The sequence below is a fragment of the Oncorhynchus gorbuscha genome, unplaced genomic scaffold (genome assembly GCF_021184085.1).
Source record: "Oncorhynchus gorbuscha isolate QuinsamMale2020 ecotype Even-year unplaced genomic scaffold, OgorEven_v1.0 Un_scaffold_1947, whole genome shotgun sequence".
NCBI lineage: Eukaryota > Metazoa > Chordata > Actinopteri > Salmoniformes > Salmonidae > Oncorhynchus > Oncorhynchus gorbuscha.
Window position 1 is genome coordinate 1 of NW_025746590.1, and position 17,763 is coordinate 17,763.

General features: G+C 39.8%; 1 protein-coding gene and 1 long non-coding RNA gene across 2 annotated transcripts; both read left to right on the forward strand.

Moving 5' to 3' along the window:
- The first annotated feature begins 4,395 nt into the window (after nt 1-4,395).
- LOC124024604 (complement C4-like) lies at nt 4,396-17,196 on the forward strand. Its single transcript, XM_046338499.1, is given in 29 exon segments — nt 4,396-4,506; nt 6,207-6,336; nt 6,687-6,758; nt 6,888-7,100; nt 7,272-7,383; nt 7,472-7,542; nt 7,651-7,790; nt 7,894-8,109; nt 8,220-8,280; nt 8,383-8,472; nt 8,553-8,759; nt 8,962-9,037; nt 9,181-9,373; nt 9,722-9,829; nt 10,030-10,192; nt 10,285-10,496; nt 11,810-11,968; nt 12,168-12,230; nt 12,304-12,394; nt 12,499-12,570; nt 12,573-12,675; nt 12,927-13,017; nt 15,126-15,200; nt 15,292-15,391; nt 15,789-15,878; nt 16,108-16,203; nt 16,313-16,396; nt 16,542-16,674; nt 16,793-17,196. Coding segments are annotated over 28 exon segments (3,351 nt in total). The 5' UTR covers nt 4,396-4,506; nt 6,207-6,218; the 3' UTR covers nt 16,935-17,196.
- Nucleotides 10,737-11,803, forward strand: LOC124024605. The gene is made up of 3 exons (XR_006837026.1): nt 10,737-10,747; nt 10,955-11,100; nt 11,528-11,803. It is a non-coding gene; the product is annotated as an uncharacterized LOC124024605 (long non-coding RNA).
- Nucleotides 17,197-17,763: the final 567 nt, after the last annotated feature.

The following is a 17,763-nucleotide window of genomic DNA, read 5'->3' on the forward strand; positions in this document are numbered from 1 at the left end:
ATGCTCTAGGTATATGTATATTTATATGCTCTAGGTATATGCATATTTATATGCTCCAGGCATATGCATATTTATATGCTCTAGGTATATGTATATTTATATGCTCCAGGTATATGTATTATTTATATGCTCCAGGCATATGTGTATTTATATGCTCTAGGGTATGTATATTTATATGCCAGGCATATGTATTTATATGCTCCAGGCACATATGCATATGTTTACATGCTCCAGGTATATGTAGGTATATGCATATTTATGCCTCCAGGGTATATTTATATGCTCCAGGTGTATTACTTCATATGCTCCAGGCATATGCATTTACATGCCCCAGGCATATGTGCATTTACATGCTCCAGGTATATGCATATTTCATATGCTCCAGGCATATGTATTACTTTACATGCTCCAGGTACATGTATATTTACATGCCTCCAGGCATATGCATATTTCCATATGCTCCAGGGGCTCCATATATGCATATTTATATGCTCCAGGCATATGCATATTTCCATATGCCAGGCATACGCACGATACTGCTCCACATTTTATATGCCCAGGCATATGCATACGATATGCTCCAGGCATACGTATATTTACATGTTCCAGGTATGCATATTTATATGCCTCCAGGCATATGTATATTTACATGCTCCAGGCATATGTGTATTTTACATGCTCCAGGCATATGTATATTTATATGCTCCAGGCATATGTATATTTACATGCTCCAGGTATTATGTATATTTATATGCTCCAGGTATATGTGTATTTATATGCTCTAGGTATATGTATATTTATATGCTCTGGTATAGGTATTTATATGCTCTAGGTATATGTATATTTATATGCTCTAGGTATATGTATATTTATATGCTCCAGGTATATGTATATTTATATGCTCTAGGTATATGTACATTTATATGCTCCAGGCATATGTGTATATTTATATACTCTAGGCATATATGTATATTTGTATGCTCCAGGTATATGTATATTTATATGCTCCAGGCATATGTATATTTATATGCTCTAGGTATATGTATATTTATACTTCTATGTATATGTGTATGCTCCAGGTATATGTGTATTTATATGCTCTAGGGTATATTTATATGCTCCAGGTATATGTATATTTATATGCTCCAGGTATATGTGTATATTTATATGCTCTAGGTATATGTATATTTATATGCTCTAGGTATATGTATATTTATATGCTCTAGGTATATGTATATTTATATGCTCCAGGTATATGTATATTTATATGTCTAGGTATATGTATATGTATATGCTCTAGGTATATGTATATTTATATGCTCTAGGTATATGTATATTTATATGCTCTAGGTATATATGTATATTTATATGCTCTAGGTATATGTATATTTATATGCTCCAGGTATATGTATATTTATATGCTCCAGGTATATGTATATTTATATGCTCTAGGTATATGTATATTTATATGCTCTAGGTATATGTATATTTATATGCTCTAGGTATATGTGTATATTTATATGCTCTAGGTATATGTGTATATTTATATACTCTAGGTATATGTATATTTATATGCTCTAGGTATGCATGTGTATATTTATTGCTCTAGGTATATGCATATTTATATGCTCTAGGTATATTTATATGCTCTAGGTATATTTATATGCTCTAGGTATATGTGTATATTTATATGCTCTAGGTATATGTATATTTATATGCTCCAGGTATATGTATATTTATATGCTCTAGGTATATGTGTATTTGTATGGTCCAGGTATATGTATATTTATATGCTCTAGGTATATGTATATTTATATGCTCTGGGTATAGGTATATTTATATGCTCTAGGTATATGTATTTATATGCTCTAGGTATATGTATATTTATATGCTCCAGGTATATGTATATTTATATGCTCTAGGTATATGTATATTTATATGGTCTAGGTATATGTATATTTATATGCTCTAGGTATATGTATTTATATTTATATGCTCTAGGTATATGTATATTTATATGGTCTAGTATATGTATATTTATATGCTCTAGGTATATGTATATTTATATGCTCTAGGTATATTTATATGTATATTTATATGCTCTAGGTATATGTATATTTATATGCTCTAGGTATATGTATATTTATATGTAGGTATATGTATTTATATGCTCTAGGTATATGTATATTTATATGGTCTAGGTATATGTATATTTATATGCTCTAGGTATATGTATATTTATATGCTCTAGGTATATGTATATTTATATGCTCTAGGTATATGTATATTTATATGCTCTAGGTATATGTATATTTATATGCTCTAGGTATATGTATATTTATATGCTCTAGGTATATGTATATTTATATGCTCTAGGTATATGTATATTTATATGCTCTAGGTATATGTATATTATATGCTCTAGGTATATGTATATTTATATGCTCTAGGTATATGTATATTTATATGCTCTAGGTATATGTGTATATTTATATGCTCTAGGTATATGTATATTTATATGCTCTAGGTATATGTATATTTATATGCTCTAGGTATATGTATATTTATATGCTCTAGGTATATGTATATTTATATGCTCTAGGTATGTATATTTATATGCTCTAGGTATATGTATATTTATATGCTCTAGGTATATGTATATTTATATGCTCTAGGTATGTATATTTATATGCTCTAGGTATATGTATATTTATATGCTCTAGGTATATGTATATTTATATGCTCTAGGTATATGTATATTTATATGCTCTAGGTATATGTATATTTATATGCTCTAGGTATATGTATATTTATATGCTCTAGGTATATGTATATATTTATATGCTCTAGGTATATGTATATTTATATGCTCTAGGTATATGTATATTTATATGCTCTAGGTATATGTATATTTATATGCTCTAGGTATATTTATATAGGTATATGTATATTTATATGCTCTAGGTATATGTATATTTATATGCTCTAGGTATATGTATATTTATATGCTCTAGGTATATGTATATTTATATGCTCTAGGTATATGTATATTTATATGCTCTTATATGCTATGTATATTTATATGCTCTAGGTATATGTATATTTATATGCTCTAGGTATATGTATATTTATATGCTCTAGGTATATGTGTATTTATATGCTCTAGGTATATGTGTATATTTATATGCTCTAGGTATATGTATATTTATATGCTCTAGGTATATGTATATTTATATGCTCTAGGTATATGTATATTTATATGCTCTAGGTATATTTATATGCTCTAGGTATATGTATATTTATATGCTCTAGGTATATGTATATTTATATGCTCTAGGTATATGTATATTTATATGCTCTAGGTATATGTATATTTATATGCTCTAGGTATATTTATATAGGTATATATATTTATATGCTCTAGGTATATGTATATTTATATGCTCTAGGTATATGTATATTTATATGCTCTAGGTATATGTATATTTATATGCTCTAGGTATATGTATATTTATATGCTCTAGGTATATGTATATTTATATGCTCTAGGTATAGGCTCTAGGTATATGTATATTTATATGCTCTAGGTATATGTATATTTATATGCTCTAGGTATATGTATATTTATATGCTCTAGGTATATGTATATTTATATGCTCTAGGTATATGTATATTTATATGCTCTAGGTATATGTATATTTATATGCTCTAGGTATATGTATATTTATATGCTCTAGGTATATGTATATTTATATGCTCTAGGTATATGTATATTTATATGCTCTAGGTATATGTATATTTATATGCTCTAGGTATATATGTATATTTATATGCTCTAGGTATATGTATATTTATATGCTCTAGGTATATGTATATTTATATGCTCTAGGTATATTTATATGCTCTAGGTATATGTATATTTATATGCTCTAGGTATATGTATATTTATATGCTCTAGGTATATTTATATGCTCTAGGTATATGTATATTTATATGCTCTAGGTATATGTATATTTATATGGTATATGTATATTTATATGCTCTAGGTATATGTATATTTATATGCTCTAGGTATATGTATATTTATATGCTCTAGGTATATGTATATTTATATGCTCTAGGTATATGTATATTTATATGCTCTAGGTATATGTATATTTATATGCTCTAGGTATATGTATATTTATATGCTCTAGGTATATGTATATTTATATGCTGCTCTAGGTATATGTGTATATTTATAGCTCTAGGTATATGTATATTTATATGCTCTAGGTATATGTATATTTATATGCTCTAGGTATATGTATATTTATATCTAGGTAATAGTCAAATGTATATGAATATCTACCTGGTATATTTAACATAGGTAAAGTCAAAAGATGAATATCTACCTGGCTGGCGAAGGAGATAGACTTAAATGGTCAGAGGGCCAAAGTTGCCTTGCTGGCTGTGGACAAGGCTATTTATGCTCTCAATGCCCACAACAAACTCACCCCCAAACAGGCAAGCTACTATTATTTTAATATTATTATTTCATTTGTTGGGTGGGGGCACATCAGCTTTAATATTGCAGAAATATTTTAGCTTCCATCAATGTAATTGTCTGCATAATTTCGAATCCCCTTATATATATTTTTTGAATATACAGTACCAGTCAGAAGTTTTAGAACACCTACTCATTCAAGGGTGTTCTTTATTTTTGCTATATTCAAATTATAGAATCAAGGTGAAGACATCAAATCTATGAAAAAACACATATGGAATCATATAGCAAAAAAAAAGTGTTAAACAAATCCAAATATATTTTAGATTTTAGATTCTTCAAAGTAACCACCCTTTGCCTTTATGACAGCTTTGCACACTCTTAGCATTGTTTCAACCAGCTTCATGAGGAATGCTTTTCCAACAGTCTTGAAGGAGTTCCCACATATGCTGGGCACTTGTTGGCTGTTTTTCATTCACTCTGCTGTCCAACTCATCCCAAACCATCTCAATTGGGTTGAGGTTGGGTTATTGTGGAGGCCAGGTCATCTGATGCGCTCCATCACAAATAGCCCTTACACAGCCTGGAGGTGTGTTTTGGGCCATTGTCCTGTTGAAAAACAAATGATAGTCCCACTAAGCGCAAACCAGATGGGATGGCGTATCTTTGAAGAATGCTGTGGTAGCCATGCTGGTTAAGTATGCATTGAATTTTAAATAAATCATCAACAGTGTCACTAGCAAAGCACCCCCACCCCATCACACCTCCTCCTCCATGCTTCACGGTGGGAACCACACTTGCGGAGATCATCCGTTCACCTACTCTGCGTCTCACAAAAACACGGTGGTTAGAACCAAAAATCTCAACTTTGGATTCATTAAACCAAAAGACAGATTTCCATCTGGTCTAATGTCCATTGCTCATGTTTCTTTCCCCAAGCAAGTATCTTCTTCTTGTTGGTGTCCTTTAGTAATGGTTTCTTTGCAGCATTTGACCATGAAGGCCTGATCTCCTCTGAACAGTTGCTGTTTAGATGTCTGTTACTTGAACTCTGCGAAGCATTTATTTGGGCTGCAGTCTGAGGCTGGTAACTTATCCTCTGCAGCAGAGGTAACTCTGGGTCTTCCTTTCCTGTGGCGGTCCTCATGAGAGCCAGTTTCATCATAGCACTTGATGGTTTTTGTGACTGCACTTGAAGAAGCTTTCAAAGTTCTTAAGATTTTGACTGACCTTCATGTCTTAAAGTAATGATGGACTGTCATTTCTCTTGGTTTATTTGAACTATTCTCGCCATAATATGGACTTGGTCTTGGCTATCTTCTGTATACCACCCCTACCTTGTCACAACACAACTAATTGGCTCAAACGCATTAAGAAGGAAAGAAATTCCAGAAATGAACTTTTTTTTAAATTGAAATACATTCCAGGTGAGTACCTCATGAATCTGGTTGAGAGAATGCCAAGAGTGTGCAAAGCTGTCATCAAGTCAAAGGGTTGCTACTTTGAAGAATATAAATATGAAATATAGAAAAGAAAAACCCTTGAATGAGTAGGTGTGTCCAAACTTTTGACTGGTACTGTATATACACATGTACAAGCTACTATTTACTAAATAATAATTATACATATTGTCTCCTCAACATTATTTCCTCTAAAACTCACTCCTTACCAAACGGCTCTTTTTGACTAATAGTGTGAATATTTTGTGTGCTGTTCACAGGTATTCTCGTCCATGCAGTCCTATGACCTCGGTTGCTCATACGGTGGCGGCTCAGATACAGCCTCTGTGTTGAATGACGCTGGCTTGTCATTCATCTCCAACTCTCATGTGCTATCTAGGATGAGGAAGGGTATGACGAACGTAGTGTGATTAAACAAAACATCTGTCTAGTGTCGACACTGCTTCTTCTTTGGTCCATAGTTTCTGAATGATGTTCTCTGGGATAGGGTTAAAACCCCTTTAGGAGGTAGACAACTTAACATTTCACAGACATGGATCCACTAAACTAGACATGACATTGGCTGGGACTTAAATCCCAACCTTCAGCATAAAGGAAAGAAAAATAGAACAAAAACCACCAACTCAGACGTACATTTCAACAAAGCATTAATGACATCATAGTTGCTCAAAACATACATGTTCCCACAATATGTTGATGTTTTGATGGTCTTCACCCTACTGTATGTGTGTTTGTCTTAGGGTTTAACTGTGAGTCAGGCTTCAGACGACAGAGGCGTTCCCTGGACCTCCAGGAGCAGATGGTGTCCATAAGTATTACAACGTTACTTTACTATTGACTGTCACTAACTGCTGCCTGAGGTGGTGGGAGAGACTGTTCATCAGTCCTGGCAGGTACGAACTAAAACCTTTTGTCACTACCTCACCATCTCCAACTCCCAGAATCCAGGTACTCAGACGCCAAGCTGCAGGAGTGTTGTTCTCATGGCTTGTCCCAGATCCCCATGCTGAGGACGTGTCAGCAGAGAGCCGAGAGAGTGGCACGAGCCAATAAGGACCATGTCTGTGTCAAGGCCTTCCTGGACTGCTGCATAGAGGGAGAGAAGTTGAGGGAGAAGAAGAAACGAGACGACGCCCAGAGAGGACATGGCAGGAGTGAGGATGACTTGATTGTTGGGGATATTACCATTCTAACATGTATAACATGATAACAGACACTATCCTTTAGACAGACATGTCTGACTTGTTATAACGTAAAAGGATTGGATGAGAATAGGATCTATAAAGGTTATTGTGACACCTTTAGTCGACACTCTCTCCTCTCAGCTGCGACTGCCACAGACATCGAAGACTTCTTTGACACAACCAATCAGCAAATACGCAGAAGTTTCCCCCCAAGCTTTGCATTCACAGTGGTCGATATAAACGGCAAAGGAAGGTGAGAAATGGACATTTAGACACACAGTATATCGGCGCCATGTGTCTGAAACACTATTGTAATTTGTCTCTCTCTCTGTCTCCCTTAGTCATACTGTGGCTCTGCCTGATTCCATCACCACCTGGGAGATACAGGCTGTCAGCTTGTCTGCTTCTCATGGTAACATCCTCCTCCTCTATTGGTTCATATTCCTGTACCTAGACAGTAAGGAACATGTGGTGTCATTCTGGAGAGTAATGGACCTGTCTGTGTGTGTCCCTCCTGCAGGCATCTGTGTGGCAGAACCACATGAGTTCCGTGTGTTTAAGAATGTTTTTGTCTCTCTGAGGCTGCCGTACTCAGTCAAAAGATTTGAGCAGATGTCTATTGCTCCTGTTGTCTACAACTATTGGGACCAGGCTGCACAGGTAGACTTGAATCACTTTCTGTAGTACTACAGTTGAACACTTCAGAAGCATATACAGAAATATGAAATGCCATACAGCTGATGGAGCACTTCCTCCTTCTCAGATTGCACTCCACATGGAGAGAAATGACAAGCTCTGTTCACCAGGCTCCAATTCCATCAAAACCTATGTCAACATCACCGTGGAGGCCCACTCCTCCAAAGCCGTCACATTCTCTGCAGTACCCATGGAAACCGGCCCCATACCCATCAAAATACGCCTTTATGACATAGAGAATGAGGACAGCAGTGATGCTATTGAAAAGATTCTGAATGTTAGAGTGAGTATACAAAAATATCGGAGGAAATTACTACTACAAAAAATTTAACTGAAGATCCATTACTGTAAAGCTACTGCATTTATGTAATATAATAGTTGCTCATATTTTAGACGGAGGGAATAGAGAAGAGAGTGGAGGAAACTCATTTTGTTGACCTGAATGGTAATATTGGTGAGATTGCTAACAGAATATCTATGATGACAGCATTTTATTCACGTAAATAGTTTATGGCATAAAAAGCACCAACCAGCTTCTCTCATTCTCTGTTGTCAGGGAAGAGTCGCAAATCTTTCACGATTGATGGAAAGTTACCAGACAACACAGTCCCTGGCTCCAGCACCAATATCTTCGTCAAGATGGAAGGTCTGACTCATTTTACCCTCCAATCATTTCTCTTCACAACATTATTTTCAGTTTAATATCCAATCTCGTCCATTCCCCAGGGGAGCTGTTTGGCAAATCCACTTCCACGACCCTGCTCTCTCCCGATGGGGTTAGAAGCTTGCTCAATGCTCCTCATGGATGTGCAGAGCAGACAATGAAACGTATGGCCCCCACAGCCCTGGCCCTCCGCTATCTGGACCTTAGCCAGCGCTGGTATGAGCTGCCCGCTGGCACCAAAGACACGGCCCTCCAGTTCACAGAGCAAGGTGTGGGAGAACTGTAATGAAGATGTTTTATTTTCATTTATGGGAAGAAACACAAAATACAATCTCTCTCTCTCTCTCTCTCTCTCTCTCTCTCTCTCTCTCTCTCTCTCTCTCTCTCTCTCTCTCTCTCTCTCTCTCTCTCTCTCTCTCTCTCTCTCTCTCTCTCTCTCTCTCTCTCTCTCTCTCTCTCTCTCTCTGTCAGGCTATATGAGAATTTTGACATTTAAAAAGGGTGATGGATCGTATGGAGCTTGGACGCACCATCCCACCAGTTACTGGTCAGTACATCTCTCTTTACGTTGCTTGTTTTTGTGGTACTGTAGTTTTCTGTCTGTCTGGAATAAAAGCCTGGAAACACTGCAACTTTCCAGGACTGGAGCTGGCCGATCCTATCACAGTGTTTGTTACCCTTCCTCTCTAGGCTGACGGGCCTTGTTGTGAAAGTGATGTCTCTGGTGGCAGAACGTCAGAATGCAGGCGGTGGAGAGAAGGGGAGATGGGCACAGGGTGTGTCTGAGCAGCATATCATTGATTCAGTCAGATACCTCCTGGTTAAACAGAAGGAGGATGGATCATTCTCGGACCCTAACCCAGTCATACACCGGGAAATGCAGGTAAACGATTATTCAAAACACTAGTTTTAACATGAAAATCACTTTATTGGGCAGTTTCACACAAGGTCCAACCGAAATTTGACTTCCGCACCCAACTCCTCCGAAAGACACACATAACATAGACAGGTTTTGGAGAGGTGTGGGAGGCTTCCACACTGGACGCCTGGGGAGCTGTTGTTGCGTGGGGTTAAGTGCCTTGCTTAAAAGCACAACAGCAGGCAAAGGCATCTAGGATTTCATTCCAGCAACCCTCTGGTTGCCAACTCAGTCAGACGCAGGACTCGAACTGGCAACCCTCCTGTATTTTCTCTTTATCTGTTGAGTTGAGTTGTCTCTTTTTCTCTCTAGGGAGGCATTGGAGGGATAGAGGGAGATGTCTCCATGACTGCTTTCATAACTGTGGCTCTAAATCACTCCCTCCCTTTTCTGACAGACAACAAGGAGCGTAGCGATACGGTAAGACAGGTGGACATATTTCCTTATTAACTCACAAGTGTTTAGTATAGTGTACTTTTTCATTGTGTTACCAATTAGCCGACTTCAACCGAATCATCCGTCTAAATCATCCATCCCTATCCTGGAGAAGAAGAAAAACAGAGACATCAAATGCTCCTATTTTTAACCAGAATGGCTGCTCTGTGTTTGTGTTTGTGTAGAAAGCCATTATCTCCAAAGCCACCGACTACCTGCTCTCACGTGTTGAGGGGCTACAGAGGCCCTACGCTGTGGCCATAACAGCCTACTGTCTGTCAGTCTGTCTGTCTGATCGGAAACAGGCTGAGCCTGCCTGGGAAAAACTCAAAGGACTGGCAACTGAAGGTATTGTCCTATTCCACTCCTGTTATAGGTCAGAATGGTGGGGCTGATGGGGATTGCTGCTGACATTGATGTTCTTTGACTGCTCTTGACAGGGGAAGACCATTGCCGTGGGTGGTATGCTAACGCTGGCATGGTGAATGAGGAAAAGAAACATTATGTACCGACAACAGAGGCCATAACAGTAGAGACTACAGCCTATGCCCTGTTAACTGCAGTGGCTCATAAGGACGCAGAGTGGGCAGACTCTGCAGCCTGCTGGCTGACTTCACAGGAGAACTATGGAGGAGGTTTCAAGTCCACACAGGTGAGATATCACTGTATTGATGGAGGAGACTTCAAGTCCTCACAGGTGAGATATACTGTATTGATGGAGGAGACTTCAAGTCCTCACAGGTGAGATATACTGTATTGATGGAGGAGACTTCAAGTCCTCACAGGTGAGATATACTGTATTGATGGAGGAGACTTCAAGTCCTCACAGGTGAGATATACTGTATTGATGGAGGAGACTTCAAGTCCTCACAGGTGAGATATACTGTATTGATGGAGGAGACTGTATTTCAAGTCCTCACAGGTGAGATATACTGTATTGATGGAGGAGACTTCAAGTCCTCACAGGTGAGATATACTGTATTGATGGAGAGAGTCCTCACAGGTGAGATATACTGTATTGATGGAGGAGACTTCAAGTCCTCACAGGTGAGATATACTGTACTGATGGAAGAGTCCTCACAGGTGAGATATACTGTATTGATGGAGGAGTCAAGTCCTCACAGGTGAGATATACTGTATTGATGGAGGAGACTTCAAGTCCTCACAGGTGAGATATACTGTATTGATGGAGGAGACTTCAAGTCCTCACAGGTGAGATATACTGTATTGATGGAGGAGACTTCAAGTCCTCACAGGTGAGATATAGGTGAGACTTCAATACAGGTGAGATATACTGTATTGATGGAGGAGACTTCAAGTCCTCACAGGTGAGATATACTGTATTGATGGAGGAGACTTCAAGTCCTCACAGGTGAGATATACTGTATTGATGGAGGAGACTTCAAGATGGAGGAGACTCCTCACAGGTGAGATATACTGTATTGATGGAGGAGACCTCACAGGTGAGATATACTGTATTGATGGAGGAGACTTCAAGTCCTCACAGGTGAGATATACTGTATTGATGGAGGAGACTTCAAGTCCTCACAGGTGAGATATACTGTATTGATGGAGGAGACTTCAAGTCCTCACAGGTGAGATATACTGTATTGATGGAGGAGACTTCAAGTCCTCACAGGTGAGATATACTGTATTGATGGAGGAGACTTCAAGTCCTCACAGGTGAGATATACTGTATTGATGGAGAGCCAAACAATGCCAAAACATGGTGGCTGCTTCATTGCCTCCTAGTGCATGTAGTTTCCTTGTTCCTAGTTAGCATGTTTTGCTAATTTTCTGCCTTCATATTCAGTCCAACAATACTGATATTCTACTGATACAGTGACCCAAGGGTGATAGTCCCACTCATTGAGAGTCGATGGACATTTTACATTCTACACCATTTGGTAGAAATAACATGCTTCAATTTGTATACAGTCTAAGCATTCATCTTAATGTCTTTAGGATACTATAGTGGCTTTGGAGGCTCTCTCTGAGTATGCACTGAGCAGGCCCCAACCTCCCATCACAGAAGTGGAGGTACAGTTCACTATTCCAGGGAAGAGCGACATTCAGAAGCTGTCATTGGACAACAAGGGGGATAAAGTAGAAACGGAGCTGAAGGTATATCCACTCCACACACACACACACACACACACACACACACACACACACACACACACACACACACACACACACACACACACACACACACACACACACACACACACACACACACACACACACACACACACACACACACACACACACACACACACACACACACACACGTAACTCTCTCTCTCTGTCTCTACTTGGCCAGAGACTGATTGGTAATCCTATCATTAACGTAGCCCTAACGGGACAGGGAAAAGCCAAGATGAAGGTGAGTGTCTTTCTCATCAAAAAATATTTATTGATGTTCATTCAAACTGGTAATATATTGATCTGTCTGGCAGGTTACGAAAGCTTACCATCTACTGGACACCTCAGACGACTGTAACCTTCTGTCAATCACAGTCAAAGTAGAGGGGAGGGTAAAGTACACTGGTGAGCGCACAGCACTACTCTGATCCAGTGCTCCTTTTACTACAGGTTAGGATGTGTGTGACTGAGTTCCACGAGTACACCATGAAAACACTTTGTTTCATCAGCCCAGATTGTTGAAGACTACAATGACTATGAGGGTGACTATGGAGACGGAGAGAAAAGGGAGGAAGAGGATGTCCCCGATCAGCGATTGAGTGGTTTGACGCTCGCAGCAGACACAGAAGAGATACTCAGCAAAGCCGGAATTCTGAAAACGATGTTGAATACGAAGTCTGTGTGAGGTATGTTAAACAGAGAGGTCTGTGTGAGGTCAGTTAAACAGAGAGGTCTGTGTGAGGTCAGTTAAACAGAGAAGTCTGTGTGAGGTCAGTTAAACAGAGAGGTCTGTGTGAGATCAGTTAAACAGAGAGGGAACTGATTCTGTCATGAATATACAAATAACAGAAGATTTGTGACTGGGAGGAATATTTTGTGACGGCCTAGGCGATAGGGCAGTGGTTTTTCAGTAAGCTAACTAACTTATATTCTTTAGTCATAGTCTGACCAGGAATCTCACAGGAATGTCCATAGCCGACATCACACTGCTCAGTGGCTTTGAGGCACAGACAGACGACCTGGACAAGGTGAGTCTTCATCATCATATAGAGTCTATATAAACACGTTACCAACCCCTCCCTTTACTTTTCATTCCTTCCTCTATCCCTTCTATCCCCCCTTTTCATCCCCTGATCTTCCTCTATCCCTTCTCCCTTTTCATCCCCTGATCTTCCTCTATCCCTTCTCTCCTTTTCATCCCCTGATCTTCCTCTATCCCTTCTCCCTTTTCATCCCCTGATCTTCCTCTATCCCTTCTCCCTTTTCATCCCCTGATCTTCCTCTATCCCTTCCCCTTTTCATCCCCTGATCTTCCTCTATCCCTTCTCCCTTTTCATCCCCTGATCTTCCTTCCCCCTATCCCTTTCTCCCTTTTCATCCCCTGATCTTCCTCTATCCCTTCTCCCTTTTCATCCCCTGATCTTCCTCTATCCCTTCTCCCTTTTCATCCCCTGATCTTCCTCTATCCCTTCTCCCTTTTCATCCCCTGATCTTCCTCTCATCCCTTCCCCCTTTTCATCCCCTGATCTTCCTCTATCCCTTCTCCTTTTCATCCCCTGATCTTCCTCTCTCCCTTCCCCTTTTCATCCCCTGATCTTCCTCTATCCCTTCTCCCTTTTCATCCCCTGATCTTCCTCTATCCCTTCCCCCTTTTCATCCCCTGATCTTCCTCTATCCCTTCTCCCTTTTCATCCCCTGATCTTCCTCTATCCCTTCTCCCTTTTCATCCCCTGATCTTCCTCTCCCTTCCCTTCATCCCCTTTTCATCCCCTGATCTTCCTCTATCCCTTCCCCCTTTTCATCCCCTTATCTTCCTCTATCCCTTCTCCCTTTTCATCCCCTGATCTTCCTCTATCCCTTCTCCCTTTTCATCTCCCCCTGATCTTCCTCTATCCCTTCCCCCTTTTCATCCCCTGATCTTCCTCTATCCCTTCTCCCTTTTCATCCCCTGATCTTCCTCTATCCCTTCATCCCCTTTTCATCCCCTGATCTTCCTCTATCCCTTCTCCCTTTTCATCCCCTGATCTTCCTCTATCCCTTCTCCCTTTTCATCCCCTGATCTTCCTCTATCCCTTCCCCCTTTTCATCCCCTGATCTTCCTCTATCCCTTCCCCTTTTCATCCCCTGATCTTCCTCTATCCCTTCTCCCTTTTCATCCCCTGATCTTCCTCTATCCCTTCCCCCTTTTCATCCCCTGATCTTCCTCTATCCCTTCTCCCTTTTCATCCCCTGATCTTCCTCTATCCCTTCTCCCTTTTCATCCCCTGATCTTCCTCTATCCCTTCCCCCTTTTCATCCCCTGATCTTCCTCTATCCCTTCTCCCTTTTCATCTCCTGATCTTCCTCTATCCCTTCCCCCTTTTCATCCCCTGATCTTCCTCCCCCTCATCCCTTCTCCCTTTTCATCCCCTGATCTTCCTCTCTCCCTTCCCCCTTTTCATCCCTCAATCATTCCTTCCTCTATCCCTTCTCCCTTTTCATCCCCTGATCTTCCTCTATCCCTTCTCCCTTTTCATCCCCTGATCTTCCTCTATCCCTTCCCCCTTTTCATCCCCTGATCTTCCTCTATCCTTTCTCCCTTTTCATCCCCTGATCTTCCTCTCTCCCTTCCCCCTTTTCATCCCCTGATCTTCCTCTATCCCTTCCCCCTTTTCATCCCTCGATCATTCCTTCCTCTCTCCCTTCCCCTTTTCATCCCTCGATCATTCCTTCCTCTCTCCCTTCCCCCTTTTCATCCCTCGATCATTCCTTCCTCTATCCCTTCCCCCTTTTCATCCCCTGATCTTCCTCTATCCCTTCCCCCTTTTCATCCCCTGATCTTCCTCTATCCCTTCTCCCTTTTCATCCCTCCATCATTCCTTCCTCTCTCCTTCCCCCTTTTCATCCCTCCATCAATACTTCCTCTCTCCTTCCCCCTTTTCATCCCTCCATCATTCCTTCCTCTCTCCTTCCCCCTTTTCATCCCTCCATCATTCCTTCCTCTCTCTTTTCCCCCTTTTCATCCCTTGATCATTCTTTCCTCTCTCCCTTCCCCCTTTTCATCCCTCCATCATTCCTTCCTCTCTCCTTTCCCTCTTTTCATCCCTCGATCATTCCTTCCCCCCTTCCTCTTTCTCTAACTGTTGTCTCTCCACAGCTAAAGAACCCTGATGAACAATACATCTCTCACTACGAGGTCTCACATGGCAAAGTGCTGTTGTACTTTAATGAGGTGAGACTCACACAGAAACAAATACACAAGCAACTCGGTGGAACAGTGTGAAATCGAAAATCCCAAAGGTGTTTTTTCTGTCTCTGTCCAGATTGAGGAAAGGGAGTGTGTAACGTTTAGGGCTGTGCAGACAGTAACTATAGGTTTACTGCAGCCTGCTCCGGCCACATTCTATGACTACTATGAACCAGGTATACAAGGCTTTCTTATCACATTTATTCTCTACTTTTTTTTTACCTTGACAGATTTTTTTGTATCTGTCAAATAGTCTTCTGAATATATTAGCCATCACTAAAAAATAATGCATCATTTAACTTATCTCTCTCCATCTGTCACTGTCTCTCTCTCTTCCTCCCCATCTGTCACTGTCTCTCTCTCTTCCTCCCGGTCTGTCTGTGCTAACATACACCTCCCTCCCCCTTCTCTCTCTCTCTCTCTCTCTCTCTCTCTCTCTCTCTCTCTCTCTCTCTCTCTCTCTCTCTCTCTCTCTCTCTCTCTCTCTCTCTCTCCTCTCTCCCTCCTCTCTCTCTCTCTCTCTCTCTCTCTCTCTCTCTCTCTCTCTCTCTCTCTCTCTCTCTCTCTCTCCAGACAGAAAGTGTACTACTTTCTATGCTGCACCAAAAAGAAGCAAGATGGTTTCAACATTGTGTTCAGGGGATGTGTGCCAGTGTTCAGAGAGTAAGTTGTTATTTCTATCACTATCGCCAACATTCTCTCAGTTACCCTATAGAAGTATTCTCTCACTGTTATGGCACCAGACCTGGGTTCTAATAGTGTGGAGAATTTGATTGAGCCTGCCTGTAGGGCCTTAAAGGCGGGATTTTACCATTTTAGGACTATCCCATTGGTTCTGGTTCCATTGGTTAGGGTCTGTATGACACTAAAGAAAGTCCCATTGGTTTTTTAGGGCCCTGCCACAAAGAGAAGGACACTTTTGGACCACTGAAGCTAGAGAAGAAAGATCGTTTTGAACATGCTTGCTATTCCCCCACTGTGGATTACGGTCAGTAGACATTTTAGCTATGAGTATGACACAGGTCAATAATTTAACAGTTACAGTATGGGACAAATAAGGTGAAGCTAGTAATTCATTTTAAATCTGGTTGTTTTAGGTTTCATTGTCCAAGTCATCAGTATGTCTGTGAAGAGTAACTTTGAACTCTACACAACTAATGTGACTCAGGTACTCCGAGCCAGTAAGTGATACAACCATTATTCCAATCCTGACTTGAGATCTCTGTCTGTGACTAGAATGTTATTGAACACGTAACCATGGATAGTACATGTACTTCTTTCTACGGTCATGGTAACGATGGTAACTCTGTGCCCTCTTTCTGCCAGCCGGAGATGTGAAGCTGGAGGAGAGCAAAGTGCGAGTGTTCGCCAAGAGGCTCCAGTGTAAAGGACAGCTAGAGACAGGGAAGACATACCTCATCATGGGCAAAGATGGCTCCACCACCGACTCGAATGGCCAGTAAGTTCTGGCTATGATGTCATAAGACAACTGAAGATGTTTATACCACTAAGGTCTTACTCTGTGAGAACTGGACTTCCCTGGTAAAAGTCTCACCATTTCTCTGTTTGACTTTTAGGATGCAATACCTTTTGGAATCAAATACCTGGATTGAACAAGTGCCTAATGAGAGAAAGTGCCAAGGATCAAAGAACAGACCTACATGCAAAAAATTTAAAGACTTTGTATCTGAGTACATGTTGAATGGCTGCACCCAGTAACTGGGTTACTGACACGTTAACATGCATCCTCAACACATCATCTAGAAAATTACATGTTTTATCTAGTCATGTCATTTAAAGACTTTGTATCTGAGTACATGTTGAATGGCTGCACCCAGTAACTGGGTTACTGACACGTTAACATGCATCCTCAACACATCATCTAGAAAATTACATGTTTTTATCCAGTCATGTAATTCAGTGTTTGTAACATCCACTTTCAATACTTATCAAGATCAATAAAATGGCATTTTAACCACAACATGTAATTCAGTCTTTGACCAACTTTACCAACAATATGAAGAAAATGAGAAACATAAAACATCCATAATGTTTACAGGTTTATTTAATAATTGTTTTTAAGCACATGGCAATAAATACAAGGAACATACACTGACGATATTTTTATTTTTATTTTGTATCACCTTTATTTAACCAGGTGGGCCAGTTGAGAACAAGTTCTCATTTACAACTACAACTTGGCCAAGATAAAGCAAAGCAGTGAAACAAAAACAACAACACAGAGTTACACATAAACAAACGTACAGTCAATAACAAAATAGAAAATCTGTATACAGTATGTGCATATTAAGTAAGGAGGTAAGGCAATAAATCGGCCAAAAGTGGCGAAGTAATTACAATTTAGCAATTTACACTGGAGTGATATATGTGCAGATGAGGATGTGCAAGTAGAAATATTGGTGTGCAAAAGAGCAGAAAAACAAAAACAAATATGGGGATGGGGTAGGTAGTTGGTTGGATGGGCTATTTACAGATGGGCTGTGTGCAGCTGCAGTGATCGGTAAGCTGCTCTGACAGCTGACGCTTA